The sequence below is a fragment of the Mesoplodon densirostris genome, chromosome 19 (genome assembly GCF_025265405.1).
Source record: "Mesoplodon densirostris isolate mMesDen1 chromosome 19, mMesDen1 primary haplotype, whole genome shotgun sequence".
Classification (NCBI taxonomy): Eukaryota; Metazoa; Chordata; class Mammalia; order Artiodactyla; family Ziphiidae; genus Mesoplodon; species Mesoplodon densirostris.
This window is the reverse complement of record NC_082679.1, coordinates 39088200-39111160: the sequence shown is the minus strand read 5'-3', so window position 1 is coordinate 39111160 and position 22961 is coordinate 39088200. Positions and strand designations below refer to the sequence as shown.

Sequence of the window (22961 nt, the reverse complement as noted above, 5' to 3'; positions counted from 1 at the left end):
GGTGTCCTCCTCCTCCTCCTCCTTCTTCGCCACCGCCGCCGCCGCTACCCTTTCCCCGGCCGGCGGCTGCCGCTGCTGGTGCAGCCACCGCCGCCGCTGCCGCGGGGCCGCGAGCCAAGCGGAGGCCGCCGCGGATTGCAAGAGCCTCCCGCCCCGCCACCCCGCCGGCCGCTCCAGGGCCGGGCCGGCTCGGCCGGCGCCCCCCGCGCCCCCAGCCCGCCCGCCCCCGCGGGCCCGGCCTGGCGCGGACGCCCGCAGCCGCGCTCCTCCTTCTCCTCCGGCGGCCCGCGGCCCGCCGCCTCCTCCGCCCGCCGCCCCGCGACCCCCGCCGCACCGCCGCCGCCTTCGGCGCCCCGCGGCGCCCCCCGGTCCCGCCCGCCATGCCCGGCCCGGCCGCGGGCAGCAGGGCCCGGGTCTACGCCGAGGTGAACAGCCTGAGGAGCCGCGAGTACTGGGACTATGAAGCTCACGTCCCGAGCTGGGGGTAAAGCCGCCGCCGTCCCCCGCCGGGCCCTCTCACCCCCACCCCCACCCGGCCGCCCCCCGACGCAGACCGCACTCGCTCCCCGCGATCTGTCCCCCCAGCGATCTGTTTTCCCGCTGGGCCCGTGCTTCCTCGGGTCTGGGGTGGGCGGCAGACCCTCCCCCATACACACACACACTATGTTCTCGTCTCCCTCTCCCCCCTTCTCGTTCCTTCCTCTCCGCCGTGCGCACCCCTCTCTCCCGCTCACCCCAGGGAATGCTTTCTTACTGACAAGTGTAGGGGTCCAGGAACCAGAGCCTGGTGGAAGTGAGGGAGCGGCCCTTCTCACGCTTTGGGGTTTCTATTGGGGTGGGAAGTCAGCAGCTGTACTCTTGAGCTATTAAAATTCTCTGCCTTTTTAGTTTTTTGAAATGAGGCTGGGTGGGAGGAAATTTTTTAAAGACGTCCAGACTCTCAAAGGAGGAGCTGTCTACCTTCGGCGTGTGAAGTATAAGGCAGGTGCTGTGGGCAGAGGGGCACTTCTGAGCCTCCAGGATGGTGATGCTTTGCTCATCTCTCTAAATTGGCTCAGACCCTTGCCTTCCTACCTCATCTCCCCCAAGTTAATGAGGGACCAGTTAGGTTAGGAGCTGCGTCCAGTGAAGGGAGCCAAGTTTATGTTGTGGCTTTCATTTAGGTAATGAGTCGTGGCATGATGTATATAGACACTTCCAAGTGCTTGATTAATGGAAGCGGCTGGATGGGGGTGTGTAGTGGCATAGGCTCAGTTAATCCCAAGTCCTGGCCTTTATGTGTCGCTCTTTCTTGCCTTTCACAGTAATCAAGACGATTACCAGCTGGTTCGAAAACTTGGTAGGGGAAAGTATAGTGAAGTATTTGAGGCCATTAACATCACCAACAATGAGAGAGTGGTTGTCAAAATTCTCAAGGTGAGTGTCTTATGAGTAGCGTTAAAATTTCTTTTTCACAGGTCAGGAGGATATAAACTACTCCAGCCACATTCTAGAATGAGTAGTACAAGCTCTCATTTTACGTATCTTCTGCCTGATGTCTCTCTGCTACTCCTCCCACCCCATTTTCCTGTGAACTTTCAAGAAAATACGCAGACCTGTTTCAAATCTAAGCATGATAGTTCAGGAACGCTCTTGTTCTGAAATGTAATTATGGGGTCCCAAAGTGAAAATTCCAACGGGGCTCCATTTGTTACAAAATAAATAGGTGTTCGGGAGCAAGAAGAGCCTTTTCGTGAAGATCCTGTCACTCCAGGAGCTCCCTGAGTACTGAGCTTCTTATTCCAGAGAGGAAGTTGGAAACAATTGAGTAGCTTCGAAGATGAGCTTGAAGCCTGAGCGGAGGGAAACACCTCAGTGGATAATCATTGTTTTTTCTCCTTTGTTGATAAGTTTCAGGTGGGCTGAATATAGTCCGCCAATAGTGTCAGGAAGGTTCATTGTTGCTTATCAGCTAGTAAAAGTGAAGTTGGGAGCAGTGGAGGATACACTTACAATCACTAAAATAATAACGGGAACAAAACAGCCTGAATCTGGTTTAGCAGCCTAAGTTTGTTAAAGATACACCTTTGTCATCTCTTGAATGAAGGCATGATCTTAATGAGCATGAAATGTTGGCTAAATTATCTTCCAGGTGACTGATTGTGTAGCTTTGATAATGTTTTATAGGGTGTACTAAAAAGTAATTCTTAGAATCTGTGAAGGGTATTCATCATTGCCAGATTATTTAATATGTGTGCCTGTCATTTAGTGAAATCTTGAGATGACCAAAGAGTTAATATAAGCACTTTTACATATACAAGAGTTACATTGTGGCGACTTTTTTTTTTTTTTTTTTTTTTTTTTTTTTGCGGTATGCGGGCCTCTCACTGTTGTGGCCTCTCCCGTTGCGGCGGAGCACAGGCTCCGGACGCACAGGCTCAGCGGCCATGGCACACGGGCCTAGCCGCTCCGCGGCATGTGGGATCTTCCCGGACTGGGGCACGAACCCGTGTCCCCTGCATCGGCAGGCGGACTCTCAACCACTGCGCCACCAGGGAAGCCCACATTGTGGCCATTTTGAAGAGGCTTTGTGAACAAGAATGTGGGATTGAAAAGCTGTTTTTGTATCTTAAGTAGAGTTAAGGCAGCTGTGTCCCTATTTAGAAAGAGGGGTCAGGCTTAGACTGTCTGAAAATCACCTTTCCAAAAAGTGATTATCTCTATTACGCAGTACCATCCTGGCCTAGTGATGAAGAGGCAGGATTGCAGTTGAGAGAAATAGGCAAATTATTTGTGCTGTCAGAAACACTGGGGTAAGAAGTGAGGAACTGATATTGAAGATGTGGAGTGTTTGACTCTCCTCTTCCCTAAATATGAATTGCACCTACAGAGTCATGTGATCTTTTTTGTTTGTTTTTCTTCACAAGCATAAATATTGAAAGAAATGTTCTCTTCAGAGAAATCACCTGGCAAATGCATACAATTTTTTTCTTTATACGTTAGCATAAATGTTTTTAATATAAGCTGCTTAAAATCTCTTTAGGAAATTTTAAGCAAGGCATAAGTTGAAATTAAGAATATCCACAGTCCATTGCTGTACATTCAGAAGAATAAACTGCTGACTCTAAAGCAATTCCAGAAAAATGTCTAAACATTTGTGCGACGGTAGCATTTTTAGAGTAAGTGTGCAACTTCCTGTAGTGTCTTTTTTGAAAAGGAACAGCATTCAGGTGTACATGTAAATAACAGTACGTTCATTTAGGGAAGCATCACGTTGCCCTTTAGTCATCCTTGTAGAGAGCTTCATAGCCTCAGTTGCTAGATAGCTTTTCCCCTGCTCTAAAGATTCGCAGGATATGTTTAGGGAACCCAATATGGAAGCTGAAGGTTATTTTTAACCGACAAGAAATGTAGGCACAAAGAAACATATCTAACATCACTATGTTGAAATAGCCCTTAGCCAGAACTCCTGTTTCCCATTTCTTCCTGTCTCTTACTGCTCATTTTAGCACTGGGTTATAAGATCTTAATGTTGAGCACAGAGTAAGTTCCAGTGTTCTTGAATAAGACTTGGGAGGCCCCCTTGATGCTCTTGATGCCCCCTTGATGAAGTGTTGTTTCTTGTATCTTTTCCACACAAGTTCTTCTCAGAGTGCAGCCTGAACCACCTTGTTTCCACTGGTGAAAACTACACTCACTTTCTGTTTTTCAAAGCCCTGTGACATTTCTGTCCAGATTTTGTTCTGTCTGAAGGATGGGGTAAGAAACTACTAATGGTATTGTCGAGTTTTCTTGTTCTGACAGGCTGAATTAAGTAGATTAAAAGTATTGTTTTTTAAAAAGAATAGGGTCTTTACTCAGTAAAGTGCCCCTATTCAGATAAGTCAAAGTTATGACTAATACCTACTGTTGTGGTGCTTGGCCACAGGAAATTAGTTCCTTAACAGAGTGCCAGTTGCTCATAATTTGAAGGAATCCAGAAAAAGCTTCCTCTTCATCTAGGCGTACTGTACTTCAACTTCAGGAAGGAATTATTTATTGATGTGCACATTGTGACTGAGACAGAGGGTACATTCCTTGAGGACAGGGGCTGCCTGCTTTTTTGGCGAACATTCCATCCAGTCCTTTTCAATATATGACAATGGTTGGATGATGAATGACCACAGAGGGATTTTATATCATTTAATTTACATCAGTAGATTTCTCAATATTTTTGTGATCAAAAGATATTAGGGCTGTTAAGAGGTTTTAGGAATTTAGAAATTGGTGAGCAAAATGTTTCTGACTATGCTGAAGTGAGATCCTGAGTTGGAAATCTTCAAAGAAAACTTTCCAATCAATAGGGAGGTTATATCTTTTTTTTGACAGAAATTGTTTTGAGGAGAAAAGGCCGAGGTGGGGGGAGGGTGGATGGTAAGCGTTAATATAGCAGGGCAGAAAAACACTTTTGTGCCTGAGGTTTCATCTTGATTTTGAAAAGTCAACTTTTCAGTTCCTTTGTAGTACCTCTTAGGAAGGTATAGACAGAAATAAAAACATTTGGCCATTTTGGACAACTTTTAGCACTTTGTGAGTATCGCCTATGTATGGATTTCATCTCTTCTTAGAGTTCTTGGGATCCTTCAAATTCAACTGCTATTTTCTAAGTAGAAGTTAAGAGCAATACCAGTTTTTAAAAAACAAATGTGCAGGCTTTTGGACCCATGCTGCAAGGACTGGAAATCCTCATATTAGGTTTCCTATTTGTAGTCTTATTTTATACAAAGAGCTTGGCTTTCAATTTTTTCCCCCCAGAAATTAATTATCAAGCTTCAAACAAAGAATGGTGGTAATACAAGTTTATTTTTTCATCAGGTTTAGCCTACTTGTTTGTAGGTATATTTAAATTTTTGTACTTGCAGGAGGTAGTGTTAAAAGAAGGATGAGGCTTCCCTGGTGGCGCAGTGGTTGAGAGTCCGCCTGCCGATGCAGGGGACACGGGTTCGTGCCCCGGTCCGGAAAGATCCCACATGCTGCGGAGCGGCTGGGCCCATGAGCCATGGCCGCTGAGCCTGTGCGTCCGGAGCCTGTGCTCCACAACGGGAGAGGCCACAATAGTGGGAGGCCCATGTACCACAAAAAAAAAAAAAAAAAAAAAGGATGAGATGACTGTTGATTACGGATTTTTTTAGTTACTTCATAGTGGGCTGGTGGCTGTTTAGGTTATATCAAAATGATGTTTGCTCTGTGCTTTCTCATTTATTTCTACTTCATCAGCTGCTAGGTTTTTAACCCTCCATTTACTTTATTAGGCAAGTGTGCCAAGACATCATTGTTCTGAAACAAGACATTGATACTAATTTATCTAAATATTTTGGTGATTTCTAGTTTCTATACACACCTCATGGTATAAAAAGTGTTTAAAAGAGTTATTATTAAAGTATTAAAAATAAAAATTTGGGGACTTCCCTGGTGGTCCAGTGGCTAAGACTCTGCGATCCCAATGCAGGGGTCTGGGTTCGATCCCTGGTCAGGGAACTAGATCCTGCATACAGCAACAAAGATCCCGCGTGCTGTGACTAAGACCCGGCACAGCCAAATAAATAAATGAATAAATATTTTTTAAAAATACAAATATTAAAAATTGTGAACTAGTCGGTGCTGTTTCTAATATTGTGGTTGTGGGGTCAGACATTGAGAGTGTGGTTAACCTGTGAAACAGAGTCACAGGATAGGGGAGCACGGATATTATTAGAACCCAGCCTCTTTTTTTACAGACCCAGGGGAACCTGCAGTTTGCTCGGGGTCCCATGGCTGGTGGGGGGCAGAAGCACTAGGTTCATGACCTTTGGTCCCTCCCATGGAGTCTTGGTAGATGTGAGGGGCACAAGTAGGACATTTGCTGGATGTTCTGAACTGTACTGGAAAGATGGCCAAACACTCACTGGAAGTCAAATGGAATTAATTTGTTTCCAATGATTTTTGGAGTTATTCTTCTGAAGGGAAATATTTGACATCAGAGGGTTGCTGGTTGAAGTGTGGGATAGATGAAAGCCCAGAGAGCTATAGGGACCCAGACTTGGGTTCTCTGGTTTGTATCCACAGCATCATATTTAATGTGTAAGTGAAATGTTACTTTCCTTTCTTGTTTGATACCACAAGAACCAGTGTTTTTATACTTTTTTAACCCATACAGTTCTTCCAAGTCTCATCCTGATCACTTGCTCAGAGAGCAGAACCAGTAGTAGAAAGGACTGTACCATCCTCTCCATGAGATTCAAAAGGCCTGCTATGTGCCTCACATTTTTAAATAAAAAAATTTTTTTAATCTAGAATAAACAGTTCAAGACGTTGATAATGTAATTGAGAAGACGAGAGTTGAAAGATTAGGGGCAAATTTGCTGTGAAGAAATAAACACTGCTCAGATAATGTTTATATTTAGGTCAGTCGTAATGGATTTTAGAGATGCTACCAGGGTAATAAAATAAAAGCCATCATCCAGACTGAGCTTTCTTTCTACTCTATCCTACATTCCTGACAACCATTGTTCATTGTAATTGTTTATTGCAGGTGATGAAATTAATCTTAGTGGGGCAGTTGTTGCTTTGATAGTGGAATAAAAGTAATACCAGATTTGAAAGTTCTGAGCTATATTCCTGCCTCCCTTGAATTTATCAGTTCAGTTATGCTTGGAAAGAAATTAAAATGGGACTTTGCCTATTAACATTTGCTGGCATTTATTGAGGTCATAATTCTTATGCCTTTGGTAGACATTACTTTGCAAATTCAGTCACAATTAAACGCTAGTAATTGAAATCATTCTCAGATCTGGCTTCTTAAAAATCTGCTGTGAGTAGATAGGACAGATTACTGGCCTTATCAACTTTTGTCTTTCTAAGCAGCCAGTACTAAATTAGTCTTTTGTTTTAAAATGTTTAATGTTGGTGAATAGGGAAGGAGAAAAAGGACCTTACTCTTGGATTACATTGAACAAGGTTCTCCTGAATAGCTGGGAGTCTTCGCCTGTGAGCAGAAACCTTCTGAAAAAAATCTGTTTTTCTTTCTTTTCAGAGCTCATGCACAGAACATTTTAAATGAGTTTTTCCCCTTTAAATATTCTCTCTAGGTGTGTGCCAAAATTAATTTATTATTGAAACTTGATTTAATACTTTAATTTCTTTTTTAGTAGCTTTTTTGCCATTTTATCTACTAGACTTTGAGTTTGAATTTTTTTGTTTTGTTAAACAGCTAAACTGATTCAGTTAGAACCAGATATTCTCTGAGTTGGAATAAATGAACCTTAGGTGAGACAGAGGCTTTTTCTAGCATGCAGGATGAAATGTGAAATGATGAGATTGTGATGGAAATGTATTCTCCACTTTAGTGACGGTGAATGAATGCAGACAGTGGGCTAGAGGGTCAGAGCATCCTTACTTCTATAAAAATTCATGGTCTCTTTTCCTTCGGATGCAAGGATCCTCCCTTATAAATCCTAACTTTTCAATTCTTTTTATAGAATTTAAATCTTTGCTTTCACTGCCTAAGAGCTCATGGGTTTTTCAGTTTCTGGAGCATCTCTTAGGTTCAGAGGAGTGAGCTTGAGGCTAAAGGGAGTTACCCGTAGCCTGGGTCCTGTAGAGACCTGGTGCCCCTGCTTTGGAGGGAAGTGTCCTGAGCTGTACATCACTCTCCTTTTTCTTACAGTCTCTTGGTCTTTTGTCAGTATGTGAGAACTCCAGCTGCAGTGTGACTCCATTGTGCCACTTCAGAATTGTCCTGCTGTCCCCAGTCTCTAGTTTGGGAAGTTATTGGACAGGTGACAATTGGGCAACAAAGTATGCTTCACGTACTCTATAGGTTACCTTTAGACATAATGAAAAATATGTTCATCTTAACTGGGTTGTCCAGGAACTGGGTGCCTGCCTGATCTGTTCCTGAATAACGGGAGAACAAAACAAGGCTTTATATGGGGCATTGTCGTAGGAGCAACTTATTTAATGGGTTACCCCTGTACTCATTCACTGTTAGAGGGAGAAGAGGGATTTTGGTGAACACAGGCTTCTTCTGGCCGTTGTGTTTTTCTCCCTCTGTTGCCACTCCCACAGATGTGTAACTGCTTTCCAATAGTGACTCTAGAATTCTAGACTATTGACTCTAGAATTTTCTTACATTGAATATACTGGTATCGGCTAAATGTTTAGATATGATAACCAGCTTTTATTTTTCTTTTAACTTACTAACAAAATTTCAGACTTACAGAAAAATTGCAAAAATTGCCGTATCTCTCACCCAGATTTCTCAAATATTGACATTTGTTTTATCCTTCTCTCTCACTCTTTCATATATATACACACGTGTGTGTGTATATATATATATATATATACACACACACATAGATGTGTATGTGTGTGCATATAAATAATTATATTTCTTTTACATGTCTTAAGTGCCTGAGAGGAAATCGCAGTCATCCCTAATTTCCTCTGTTTCCTAAAAACAAGAACAATTGCTTACATAACCCACAATGCCATGATCAAAAATCAGAAATTAACATTGATGCAGTGCTGTTAATCTACAGCTCTCAATCTCATTTGCCAGTTGTCCTTATAATGTTCCTTATAGCAAAGGAAAATCCCAGACCATGTGTTATATTCAGTTGTCATATCTTTTTAAACTGGAATAGTTGTTCATTCTGTGTGTTTCATGAGATTGACATTTTTGAAGCTTATAGGCTACTTATTTCGTAGTATATCCTTCTCTGGCTGTTTCCTGACCAAGTTGTACTTCATATTCAAGTGCTTCATTTTCCCAAAGTATTGAGCTCTATAATTATGAAAAAAGGAAGTAAGGAGTAAAATTCCTAAGTGGACGTGGGGAAGAACCACAGTAGCCAGATCTATTCTGAAAACCCTGACAAAGTGGAGTGGACATGGTTGTGGCAGCTGGCTTGGAAGGTTGCAGCCAGATTCCAGTCTCTCAATTGAGCACCCTCTTACAGGTGATGCAGGTGTTCTGTATTTCATAATCTCTGTTTTGTTGTGTGTTCAAAGCTGTAGCTTGGAGACCAACAAGAGGTTTCTCTGGCATGTGTGTATATTACATCTCCCCCCATCCCACCAGCACCACATACACACAGGCTTTTTCAGTCTTGTTTCATGGCTAATCCATTGGACTCTCTTTGCCTGTGCTTTTATAACAGTGTCTCAGGGGTGGAATACTCCTTTTCCTCAGTTATGTTTCTTCCATAGCCACACTTGGGAAATGAAAGCGCAGTGGCTAAGAGTGAGGCCTACAGTCAGATTGTCTAGATTAGAATCCTGCCCCCACTTTTTAGAACTAGCTGTGCGACCTTGGGCAAATAGTTCAACTTGCCTGCGTCTACTGCATAGGAATTTTGTGAACATGAAATATGATTTATTACTAACTAAAACTTTGAAAATAGTAAAGCTAACATTTATTGACTGCTTCCTATATGCCAGTCACTGTTGAAGTACTTTATAAGTACTTTATAAAGCATGATTGATTATGATAATGCTTATTTTTCCATAACTACTTTTATTCTTCTTCAAACTCTTTAGCCCATATAAGACAAGAAATAACATGTATAATGCTAGTATTTCTGATTAAGGTTTTTGATTTTTCTATCCAGCAGACTGAAAGGTTAGTAGGTAGTGGGAGTTTTCAGTCACTGCTGTGTCAGAGGTCAGTTTTCTCCTTTGCTGACCCATCATCTCTTTCTTTAGGAATGGGATCTCTTGGGAAGTTTTACTAGCTCTGAACTGATTTCAGATTCTAGATATTAAGGAAATGGGAGTGGAGACAGGACATGGGAGCCAGCAGCTGGGAAACAAGTTTGTAACTTGATGTCGGTGAACTGGTCTTCGCTCCTAGAAGACAAAATTACATGCACCCCGTTGGAAGAGCAGGTGTCTCACCATTTTGTTTCAGTTTTTCCATTTGTGAGTGCATGATAGACAGCTGTTCAGAGCTATAACATTTTCCATTTGGCAGTTATCTAGTAAGCATTTTATTTTTAAAGTATGACATGGGTATTCAAAATTTTACGTGCCCTAAATGTAACTACTTAAAGATTTGACACATAAGCTATATGAGTCCATGAATTATTTGATTCTTATGAGCAGGCCCATTTTATCTCTTTCTTTCTTTTCTTTTTTTTTTTTCTAATTTAGATATGCCCTTTAGCATAACACAGTGTGCAAGACAGTACAATATCCATTTGATATAAACATTGTTTTAAAGTTTTATTTATTAACTTCAAAAGGAGTCTTACTTCTGATTGCTCTTGTGTATTTAAGCCAGTGAAGAAAAAGAAGATAAAACGAGAGGTTAAGATTCTGGAGAACCTTCGTGGTGGAACAAATATCATTAAGCTGATTGACACTGTGAAGGACCCTGTGGTAGGTGCCTGGTGGTTGCGGGAGAGAGTGTGTGTGTGTTTGTGTGTGTGTGTGTGTGTGTGTGTGTGTGTGTGTGTGTATGTGTGTATGTCAAGTCACAAAACCTGAAAATAATGGAAAACATCACTATAATATAGTGGGAATGATTGTGTTTGTCTTTACTACTAACTGATTTTGAAAACCAGAAAAAATCATGGTGGCCCAATGATAAAATAGCCACCACCACTTTTATGGAACCTAAAAGTTTAGGTAGAAAAAAATCCCTGTCCCAGGTTTATTACCTCATTATTTTGATTTGGCCCACAAATGTTTGCTGAATATTTCCTTATGGCCCTGCTTTTCTCCCAACTTTGAAAGCTTATTACTGCCAATTAACATTATTTTACCTCACTTGAGTAAGCCTGACATTTGAAAATCTGGGTTCATAGAAGGAAATAGGAAGTGTCTCCATGTGGACACTTGCCATAGAGAGCTGAACAGATCATAGCCGCACAGACCCCTTGAGGTCACTGTCTTGCTGTTTCTCATACTGGTCTTTAATTCAGCATCCACCATCGGGGCTCACCTTGTATATGCAGATGCAATTTAAATATTTTTGTTAAAATGCTTAATTTTTAGCTGTTTTAGATGTGCTGTTTAATTTTGTTTTCTCTCCCCCTTGGGAGTAACGTAACCTTAAGTGTTTATGATTAGCCAAGCTTCCCATTCAATTTCTGTTCTTTACCTGTTCTACCTCGAATATTTCCCGGTTCTCCCATGATAGCTTTTTAAGAAGTAGGTCTTTGCTTCTGTCTGCTAAAGACATCCTCATAAAAATGTAGCTAACATGCGTTGAATGCTTACTGTGTGCCAGGCACTGTTGTAAGTGTTTAACAGTATCATGTCGTTTAATCCCCACAACAGTTCATTGGGGCGGGTAACACTGTTGTCCACATTGTTACATTGTATAGGTAAGAAAACTGAAGTCTGCAGAGGTTAAGTAATTTGCCAAGATTACACAGTATCATTGAATTGAAAAAAAGAAAAGTTTTTCCTTTTGGACCCTGAAAAGATTGAGAAGGATGATTGTATGCTGGATTCTATCTGAGGCATTAAAAATGTATCCCAACCTTATCAGCTCAGATTGATTTTACATTCACTAACTCTGGACTACATAATCCTTGAAAATGGCCTGCAGTGTGGGCCAGTATGTAGTTTTATACTTAGAGCATCTTCATTTTGCTTTTTTTTTTTTTAAGTTAACAGAACTTAATGATTCCTGTCTTACTATTTTTGTAATTTGTTAACTTAAAGCACGTATGTGTTTTACATGATATGTAACGCAAGTAAATCAAGGTGAACGAAAACCAATAGGGAACCCTCATCCCCTAACTTGTAGGGGGACAGGCTTGCTCCCAGCCCATAGAGAGATCCGGTGGTCTTGTTGAAACTTTCAACGTTGGGCCAGTGAGGAGTCCTTGCACCGGGTCTGCTGCTTGCTCAAAGACTTGCATGCATGCACTGCGGCCTATTTCCTAGGTAACGTTTACTTGCTTCCTTGAGCAAAACTTCACAGCCGTAAAGATTTCCAAGATGATTTTATTTCTTCCTATAACCCTTTAAGCCCCTGCTTTTCTCTCAATTTTGAAAGCTTGTTACTGCCAGTTAGCATTATTTTACCTTACTTAGGTAGACGTGACTTTTGAACATCTATATTTACACAAGGAAATATTGAACATTTTGTACTCATTGCATTAAAGATTACAGTACTCAAAAGTACTTGATTTTATATGATTTGTAGGGGAAACATATCTTTGTAAAGTGAGACATTCTCTAATTGTCCCTAGCCAAGGCAATAATTTCACATTCTACCTTACTGATAATTATAGACTTTTCTGGATCCTAAAAAGACGAGTAATAAATTCCCAAGACCTATGATAGTTGTGTAAAATGCATCTGGCTCATTAACCCAAGATGAAAACGTAACACTCCTTTTGTAGTTGGCAACCTGGAACACTGCAGAGTATAAATCTTCACATAATGTGCCAGGCCCACTGACAGGTTGGTCAGAGAATACAACTCTTCTTAAAAAACAAAAACAAAACCTTTATTATGAAATTTTGCAACCATTTACAAAATAAAATGAATAGTGTAATGAACCTCCCTGCACACATCACCCAACTTCAGCTCACGTTAATCAGCTTGTGGCCAACTTTGTTTCCTCTATACCCCACCCACTTCCCAACAACCACCATCCCCAGTTGTTTTGAAGCAAATTCCAAACTTAAAATTTCAAGAGGATTCTTTCTTAATAGGCTCTCCCTGATGAGTGAATCTCTTTCATTTAAGTGGGGTTTGGGGGTGGGCCAGTACAACAGAAGCAAATTACATTTATTGTTTGAAACTTACAAAGCATTAATATTCTCTCTTGCAGTCAAAGACACCAGCTTTGGTATTTGAATATATCAATAATACAGATTTTAAGGTGCGTATATACTTTTTCTTTCTGGCATGGGGTTAATGGGGATTGGGGAGGTGGCGATAAGCAGTCTTGATACTCTAGAACACAAGGGGGCTGGGAAAGGTCATTGGTGAGAGCAGGAAATAACATTGGATTCCTTAAAGCATTACTACAGAATGCAGAAAGTGGTTAGGTTCTTGCACAGGTGAAATTACTCATCACTCTTTGCCATGCTTACTCTGGGGAGAGCTGCTGGGCTGGGTCTAAGTTAATGCCTCATTTATAACGCTCCTGTTGTAGACAACATAGTTTTAGGTAGGTGTTAACTTTAATTTTCGTACAAATGTTATATTACTGATAGGAAGTGATAAATGGATACAGGACTTGTGTGGAAAACAATTCAGTATAGTACCTTGGATTCAAGCTGTCAGGTGGCAAGTGTATTCATGCACACTGTGTACAAAGCAGATGACAGAGTCACGGTGCTTTAGAAAAGCCCTATTTTGGGTTATTTACATTTCTTATGTTTATAAGGCATGTTAATTTAGACTTTAAAGTGTTCCAAAAGCGTGGTTTTAAGCTGGTTTTTGGTGAATTTGTTTTTATTTTTGTTCAAACACTGCAACCTTCTGATAAGAAGCCAGGCATACTGGACATGGTAGACCATAATATGGAAACCAATATAAAAACAAATAGTGGTGTTGATTTTTAGGGGCATTTAGAGAACTTTTAGGTGAATATAATTCTCTGTCAGTGTTTGAAAGGCTTGTGATTTCGTTTTGATGGAAGTTAGGACAAAACCAAATCAGCAGTTGAAAGTTGATGCTATGGGGAGTGATGCTTTTGGGTGAAAATAAAAGAATCTTGTCCTCACATTTACTTTTTCTTTGGTAATCGCTCTAAAATAATTAGTGAAAATAAGCAAAAGTGGATATTATGACTTATAAAACAATAAGCAAGTTTTATATTCAGTGCAGTCGTCCCTTGGTATCCATAGGGGATTGGTGATTGGTTCTAGGAGCCCCAGGAATACCAAAACCCAAGGACGCTCAAGTCCCTTATATATCAATAAAAGTGGCATAGTATTTGCATGTAACGTATGCACGTCATCCTGTATACTTTAAATCATCTCTAGACTACTTGTAATACCTAATATGTAAATGGTATGTAAATAGTTGATGGAGCACAGCAAATTCAACTTTCTGGAATTTTTTTTTTTTTCAATCTGCAGTTGGTTGAATCCTCAAATATGGAGGGACAATTGGATGGCTTTTCCCACTTGTAACAAGTTTCCTTGTTGATGTGACTCCTTAAAGGTGAACTCTAAAAAGTGGGATGTAATTTTTTCATTAACTAGCAGAGCAGTGCTTAGCTGGTAGAGTGTACTGTGCTGATACACGTAACTGATCACACTTTTGCTATGAACAACTGAGGTTTATCAAGATGTACATGATTGGGAATGTGTTTCTTAAGAAATAGGCTTTAATGAAACCAAACATTTTCCTAATGCAAAAGTTTAAAAGCTGGTCTTAATGGAACTTCATAGTGAAATCCCTCAGGTTTCAGTGCTTCTGCTTCCTTAATGAATTTTTACCAGTTATCTAGCCACAGATGTAAAAATTTCACTTCAGTATTTTTTTAAATTATTTATTTATTTATTTATTTTTGGCTGCGTTTGGTCTTCGTTGCTGCGCGCGGGCTTTTCTCTCCAGTTGCGGCAAGCGGGGACTACTCTTCATTGCGGCACGTGGGTTTCTCATTGCAGTGGCTTCTCTTGCTGCGGAGCACGGGCTCTAGGTGCACAGGCTTCAGTAGTTGTGGCACGTGGGCTCAGTAGTTGTGGCTCACAGGCTCTAGAATGCAGGCTCAGAAGTTGTGGCGCATGGGCTTAGTTGCTTCGCAGCATGTGAGATCTTCCTGGACCAGGGCGGGAACCCGTGTCCCCTGTATTAGCAGGTGGATTCTTAAACACTGCGCCACCAGGGAAGTCCCTCACTTCAGTATTTTTGTGTTTCTTAAATTGACAGCTGTTCTGTTGATTTAATAACATACAGAGGATCAGTTTTTAATTCCTAGAGAAATCTTACTTCTTACAAAGAGGATGTTTTGATGGCATATATTCTCTAGGAGCTTCCTTTAAAAGGGTCATGGGAAGTTGATGTTTTTTGAGGCTTGCATATCTGAAAACATCTTTATTTTATCCTCCCAATTAATACATTTGCTGTGATATAGAATTCTAGGTTGTAATTAATAATTTCCTCAGAATTTTGAAGAGATTGTTACCACTATTAGCACTGAAGCCATTCTGGTTTCATCTTATATGTAATCTGGGTTTTTTGTTTTTTTTTCTTCTGAAAGCTTTTAGTATTTTCTCTTTATTCTCAGTCTCTGAAATTTCACAGTGATGTGCTTTCATACAGGTTGCTTTTCATCCTTTGTTCTGGGGACTTACTGGGCTTTTTCAGTATAGAAACCCATGTCCTTCCATTTTGAAAAAATATTTTTAATGTTCTTTTATTTTTTTCCCTTTCTTCTTTGTTCTCACTTTCTAGAACTCATTCGAATGTTAGACTTCATATTATTGGCACTCTATTTTCTTCTCAGAATTTTAAAAATAGTATTCTGTTCTTTTATGTTTTATGTAATATCTTCTATTTTCTCACTGAGATATGTGGGGGTTTTTTCCCATTATGTTTTCTTCTTCATGTCTTTTTCTGTTTTCCTTCCAAATTCCTTTTTGGGGGGTGTTTTTGGGTTTTGTCTCTGCTGCAGTTGTCTGAAATGTCACAGTTTTTGAATGTCTGCTCCCTCTGTAGAGTAATGAAATTACTGACTACTGATTGTCAGCTCCTGTCTCAAGAGTGCAAGCCTGGCTGCCGGCATCCCTAGTAGCCTCAAGTTGAGGAGAGCTATAGGGAGTGCCATGTGGACTTTCACTTAATTCCTCCTTTTCAGTGTCGTGTTTTTAAACTCATTTTCCTGTTTTCAGCTCAATCTCTTTGCCCTTTTTCAGTGAGACCTGGGGTCACCAATTCCTGAGCCTTTCTGTAGTTTTTCATTGTGAAGTGTTTGCTACTGGGCCCCCTCTGCTGGCAGAATGTTGGGAGAATTCTCAGCTTTTTTGGTCTGCTAAGTCAACTGGACATCTGTTTTATAGCTTCAAAGTTTGTTGTCTCTTCCATTCTCTTAGCATTGTGAGTAAATCCCCCCTGTTCCTCTTACTTTTTTCTTTTTTAATATTTATTTATTTATTTATTTGGCTGCGTCGGGTCTTAGTTGTGGCGTGCAGGATCTTTCGTTGCAGCGCCTGGGCTTCTCTCTGTTGTGGCACACGGGCTCAGTAGTTGCGGCACGTGGGCGTAGTTGCCCTTGGCATGTGGGATCTTAGTTCCCCAACCAGAGAACAAACCTGCCTCCCCTGCATTGGAAGGCAGATTCTTAACCACTGGACCACCAGGGAAGTCTGTCTTACAGTTATTTTAGAGGAGCTTTGGGAAGAAACAGAGGTAGGATGGGTTGGTTCTGCCATGTTATTAAACTTAGGTCCCCTTTGAATGTTCAAACGATGCCATTTTAGTCAACTTAAAATATCTTAAATATCAGGTAGTAGATGTGTGTTTTGGAAGAGCAAATCATAACAGGAAAATTACTTTTTTTTCCAGATAGTATGACAGACCAAAAGTGGGGAAATCAGTTGATTTAGTGTCCAGTGTCCTTCAGGCTTATTATTTTGTTCTGTGTCCATCTTATTAGGAAAAGATGTTTTTATTTATTTTTTAAATGTTACTGTTAAGTGTATTAATAACTGGTTTTAAGGTATCATCCAGAGAAGGTTTGTCCCTGGTTTAAATATCAGGGGTGAATCAACAGTGACACAGCCTGTTCTTTTCAGTATTTTTTATTGATACAATTGATAATAAATTTTGATCTATAATTTCTTTTTATGGTAGAGTCTTTCTGATTTTGGTATCAAGGTTATACTAACTTCATAACATAAGTTAGATAGCTTTTCCTTTCTGTTCTCTGAAAGTTTATATAAAATAGGGATAGTCTGGGTAGTAGGTATCTTTTGAGGTGGGGAGGGGAGACTTTGAACTACATTTTCCTTTTTAAAACATACTGTTGGTTAAAGTTTTATCCTGGTTTTCTATCTCTTCCTGAGTCTATTTGGATAATTATTTCTAAAGTTGTCTACTTTAAATTATATTCACATAAAGCTGTTAATAGAATTCTCTTAGGACTTAAAAACTTATTATGTCTGTAATTATGCTTTCCTTTACACTTGTAATATTATTTGTACCTTTACTCTCTATTCTCTCTTTTTTTTAAAATCAGTGTTGCTAGAGATCTCTTATTAATGCTTTCAGAGAATTGCCTTTTGGTTTTGTGCTCAGAGAATTTATATTAAGTTTTCTATTTCATTCTGTTTCTGCTCCTGTCTTAATTATTTTGTTCCAACTTTTCTTCTTTCTTCCTTAATTATTTTCTTTCTTGGGTTTTCACTGTTTTTTCCTGTTAACTTCTTGAGTTGAAGTCAGCTCATTTGATTTGTTTCTGTCTTTCTTAATTGGTAGTTAAGTGTGCTTTAAGTCTGTACAACCCCAAGCACCACTGTAGCTACATTCCATGGTTATGTAACTCACTTCTGTATAGTTTTCAAATTACAAGTACAGATTCCAAACTTGTGGATTTGGGTTTTTCTCCCAAATCTTTTACTTTGAAAAATTTAAAATCTACTGAAAATTGGAAAGGGTAGCACAGTTAATACCCTTACATTACCTAGATTTACTAGCTGTTATTATTTTGCCATTTGTAGTTATTTCTCACCTCTTCCCCACCCTCCCCTCTTTGTCTTTCTTTTTGTTGAAGTCATCTTAAAGTAAGTTGTAGTCATCATGATACTTCACTTTTCAATATGCCATCACTGGAACTACGTAGGACATTTTCCTGTATAACCACAATACTGTTAGTATACTTAAGAAATTTAATATTTATATTATAATGCCATCTAATATATAGTATAGAGTTTATATTCAAAAGTTTCCCAGTAATTATTGTCCTAGGAATGTCCATTCAGGATCCACTTGGTATTTTTTTGTTTATTTATTTTTTTAATGATTCTTTTAGTTGGTTCCTAATTTGATTGCACTGGGTCCAGAAAACATGATCTGTATAATGTTGATTATTTGGAATTTGTTGATGGTTGCTTTGTGGCTTTGGTACACAGTCATTTTTTTATATCAAGCTTGTTAATTTAAATCTTGTTCAGACCTTCTATTGCCTTGATAATTTTTTCCCTTGATATTTTATTTGTGGTAGTGGTACTGGTTTGGTCAGTTTCTCCTTAAAATCATCAGTTACGCTTTGTGTATGTCAAAGTGATAATAAAAGATACATGGTGATACTTAGAACAAAAGACAAAATTTGAAAGCAAATGAATAGGAAAAGCCAATTTCTAAAAGTTGGAATGAATAGTTACAGAAAACTCCCAAACTCAAAATTGTCTCAAGGAAGCTAAGGTACTGTTTTAAGGTAGAAAGAGTTATTGTTGAGACATGCTTCTCAGTTTTCTGTGCCTTTGGAAAAGTATCAATAAAAATAAGTATACATTTTAAGTAAAATATGTATCATTTGGGCATTTAAAAAATGTTTAAGACATCCCAAATGGGCTCCATCTTGAGAAGATGGTAGACCCATATTAATCTGTAGAAAATTTCATATCATTCACATAGAATTAGGCCTTGACTACCTGATTATCTTGAGGCCTTGTTAATGCTGTTAGGGTCTAATGTGGAGATGGTGCATTCACAGACTAAATAAAGTTTCCTTAATTGGGGGAACAAAATTTACTTTTATTATAGATCACTGACATTATTTTGTCATTTCTTTGTAAGACATTTTCGGGTGATTTGTGGTAACTTTGATGTTCTTGATTAATGATTTTTTCTGCTTCCTTAAGTTTCTAAAAATGTTGCCCTTGGTTTCATTCTGGATCTTGGGGTTATGTGTGAACAGTGCTAAAATGGGTGCCTCCTGCATTCAGCACCTTTCACTTTTACTTTATTTCGCACTCCCCCTGCTTTTTCTTCTCCTTACCTGGGGACCACTGGTTTCTGGACATAGACCGAGCTGTGTATGGCAGGGAATATGCAAGCTGTGTGTGCAGCATGAGAGTTTGCTGTGCTGGTGATTCCCACATCTGGCTGGGAACCTTCTTGAAGTGAGAAGTCCTCCTGAATGACAGTCGTTAGGGATGGGGCCTTGGAATCTAGCTGCACCACGACTGGAGCCTGAAGAACTATCTGTGTAGACAGCGTGAGTGAGGCCCACTTGTGGCCAGTCCTTTCTGGATGTTGATTTTAGACCAAGAAGGCACTGATTCTCTTGGTCAGATTGCATTTTTCCCATTCTTCTTCTCGGACCTTCTGAGGTTACTTAAAAGTCCCAGGAGATTTCTACCTTGGGCCCTTGGAATAGTCCTGGAGTATAACTGACTTCTAGGGAAATGGCAATGTGTTTGAGGCTTTGGAACCAAACTAGGATTGGTGAATAGTTTCTTTCTCAGCACCTTTGTAATCTTCCAGGAAGTATAGGCTTGTTTTGTTTTTGGTAAGTCACTTACTTTATGAAAACATAAAAGAAACTAACTTCCTGACAACATTTTGCAGTTGGTTGGTTAAGGATGTTCTCCACGTAACTGATGAAGAAGAATGGAGGAGAAGTGTGCTTCTTGTGAAATTTCCCTTCCTAATTTGTCATGGAATCTTAGTACTTCTGTTTCTTGAAGACAGTTTTAATTTTGTCCCATTGACTAGTGACCATCGTCAAAGACATTTATTGACTGCCTTCTGTGTACAAGCACAGAATTGCCACACGTGGTGTGGGCTATATAAAACATGTTATTCTGCTGTGCAAGGACAGAGTTGCTGTCCACAGACAGAGTTGCTGTCCACAGACAGTTGTATGGTGGACCCTTGACATGCCTGAGGGAGGGAAAGTTCAGAGATCTTTAATCACCAAATTGGTGACTGCCAGCAGCTGTGGCATCCGTTGCTCCCCAGCATGCATATGCCTCGATACGCAGGGGTGGTGGCTTGGGGCTCTTGGCGTGTGGGCAAGGTGAAGAAGCCTCTTGTTGTTCACAGCAGAGTGAGAAAGTATCCTAAGAACTTCGGGTCACCGCCGGTACCCGAGTGCAGAACATTAACTCTAGGCGTGCTGCTGCTCTCGGTGTCCTGTGAGCGCCCCAGAGAACAGTGAATAGCCTGGGGGTTCAGAGAAGGAAGAGACCACTATGGGCTCTGTGGCACCCAGATGGGATGGTTATGACTTTACCAGCTAAGGGGGAGGGGCAGGCATTCTAGATTTGGGGGAGGGAAGAACAGAGGTGGCAAAGACAGGTTTCTTTGGTCAGAGTGGGGAACTCCTGGGGGCTGCAGTGGAGAAAGAGCTACAAAAGTTGGAGGAAGCTACCCCCTGGACTCTGTTGAGTCCTGAATTTCAGGCCTGGGTGGTAAAATGTTACAGGTGTAGTTTGGTCTCCTTCCCAGAGCTCCTGAAAAATGAAAGTGAATATCAGCCTGTCACTCAAGACTTTGTAATGTATTAGGCCTAAACGCTATAGTCAGCTAGTGTTTTTTGTGTCACATAAAATTGATATTGGTTAGAGTAGCTAGAAATACTGTGTTGGCAGTCCGAGGACATTTGTTTTTATCCCTTAATACTCGCATGGGTGCTTGGGATAGATACCGCATGGTATGAGAGGAAAGCCTTCCGCGGATAAAGGTCCAAATAATAAAATAGCCCATGTTTGTTTTCTGGAAATAAAATATTCTAGCCCTCTGAGGGTTATTAGAAAATGCCCTTTTCACTTTCATTGTCTGTTTATTGACTTGAGGTTCAACTTGGCACAGTCTCTGGGAGTGATCTCCTGAACTCTCAGAGGAAGAGCTGATTTGGCACCCGAAGAGATGTTATCTTCGGCCTGTGTCTGTACATACAGACTGTCAGTGTGCTGCTGAGAAGCCTTTCTTGCTATGCAGAGCTGGGGGAGAACAAAACACTTGGGTGTTTAGCTGTTATGCAGTTGAGTCTCTCGGGAGCAGAAGTGGTGGCACGTTCATGCCATTGGGCCTAAATGTGGTTCAGTCCCAAGCAGGGTCAGCCTTCAGTAGTGGAGCAGCTCCAGGCCACCACCAGTATGCTGGAAAGTATGTGTTCATTTTCTGCAGCGCCATGAGTGAAATCAGACACTCTTACTAAGCTGGAGGGAGAATTACGCTTACTTAAAAGGGGAAATTTGAGAAAGAGGCTAAGTCCTGGTGTTCGAAAATGTTGGATTCGATTCTTGGTAAATCTGTTGTTTTTCGTAAAAAAATTTTTTTGAACAGGTAGTATGTTTACATGGATCCAAAATATAAAGTGGTACACAGTGAAAAGTCATTCTTGCAGATACAAATATGCATGTGTAGTTTTAGTTTCCCCTCCTTTTTTACACAAACACGTTGTATATGCTGCTCTGTGCCCCTTGGAGAGATTCCCTACATGGCTTGAGTCTTCCAGTAAAGAGAGAAACAAAAAAGGTTTAATAAAGGTGTACTGATTAATTTTACAGAAGGTGCTGCTTGGACTGATGGGGAAAGAGATTTACTTGGAATTGATTGTCTAAAATAATCATATAGCTTCTGATGGGGGTTTGTGATGATTTAAATGAACCTGGATGTGTAAATTCTACTCCGTCTCTTAGAAATTGAAATTAAACAAACAAACAAAACTCCCGGTGAGTGGGTCTTTGGATTACCAATTATGAAAACTTACATTGGTATGTCATTTAGGCCTGGAATCATTTTCAGAACTGGTGTCCATCCCTCCCTCCCTCCCTTTTTCCCTTCCTTCCTTCCTTTTTTTTAAACATCTCACTCCACCACTCCTTTTTTCCCCCCCTAAACATTTTACGTCTTTAGCTCCCATCAGTTTTTGCCTATGAAGTGTTCTTTTTTCCAGCCTGGAATTGGTTTTGAGGGAGTGGAGGTTATAGATTTTTTTTTTTTTAAGTCTCTTGCCGTCTCCAAGTGCTAAAGGGGTTCCTTTTCCTCGGGTTTCATGAACAGACTGTCTTGCCGTCATTTTACCATGTGGGCTGATGAAGTTTTTCAGATTCTGCTATCTGCTCGGAACTTGGTTCTCCAAAGTAAACTGTGGTGCTGCAGTGGGGATCGTTTGTTTGAAGTTCAGTACGAATAGGAGGACAATTGGACAACTTGGACTTCATAATAATGTAATTGTGGGTGTTGAAATCATGGAGCATCACACAGGTTTTTAAAAGATCCAAGTTGGTGTAAATGGTTTTTTTCTTCTCCCCTTGGAATTCCTTCTGTTTTTTCTTCTGAAGACCAAAGTGTTAGACCCTTGTCTTTAGTCTTTGCCCTCATTTGTTCCAGATCAGGTAGTAAAAAGTTCTGGGATTCTTCAGTGACTTAAGCACTAAGTTTACAGAGAATAATGACCAACTTTGGATAACAAGATGCAATAAGACTAAATTAACTTAATGTTTTCTGAAATCTGTTTCAGCAACTCTACCAGATCCTGACAGACTTTGATATCCGGTTTTATATGTATGAACTACTTAAAGTAAGTGACAGTCATAAACGGTGAAATATTTCAGGATTATTCATTAAAGAAGTTTTCGAGAGGACCCAGAGACCTCAAGAATATTTCTTGATACCCAGAGAATTTAATGGTGTTTTTTGGTTTGGGCTGGGGGGTTAACTTACAATGAGGCCTCCATTGTGGAATCTTTACATCGAAACCTCAGTGGAACTGAGAAAAATGGCTAAGTTAGTGGTACTGGGGACGTTATACCAGAGGTTAGAACATAACTTGTTGGTCCTTGGTTTTTTGTTTACTGTTTTTCATTTTGTTTTGTTTTTGCTGCTTAATTAATACTTACTACTAGTTTTCATTACATTACAAATCACCCCAAACTTAGTGACTTTTTAAAAATGATTTGTTATTTCCCATAATTCAGTGGGTTGGCTGAGTGAGTCTTTTGGTCTGGGTCAACTTGACTAGGGCAAAATGGTCCAGGATGGCCTCATTCACATATCTGGGGATGGCAGCTGGGATAGCTGAGGTCTCATTCTCC

General features: G+C 40.3%; 1 protein-coding gene across 2 annotated transcripts in view; it reads left to right on the top strand.

Annotated features, from left to right (window-relative positions):
* The first annotated feature begins 343 nt into the window (after nucleotides 1-343).
* The window catches only part of CSNK2A2 (casein kinase 2 alpha 2), a 38871-nt gene continuing 16253 nt past the window's right edge, over nucleotides 344-22961 (top strand). For both annotated transcript variants that reach the window (XM_060083883.1, XM_060083882.1), the window contains exons 1-5: nucleotides 344-484; nucleotides 1305-1416; nucleotides 10276-10377; nucleotides 12791-12841; nucleotides 22388-22447. In XM_060083883.1, coding sequence (XP_059939866.1) covers nucleotides 381-484; nucleotides 1305-1416; nucleotides 10276-10377; nucleotides 12791-12841; nucleotides 22388-22447 — 429 coding nt within the window. In that variant the 5' untranslated portion in view covers nucleotides 344-380. The remainder of the gene's footprint in view (nucleotides 485-1304; nucleotides 1417-10275; nucleotides 10378-12790; nucleotides 12842-22387; nucleotides 22448-22961) is intronic.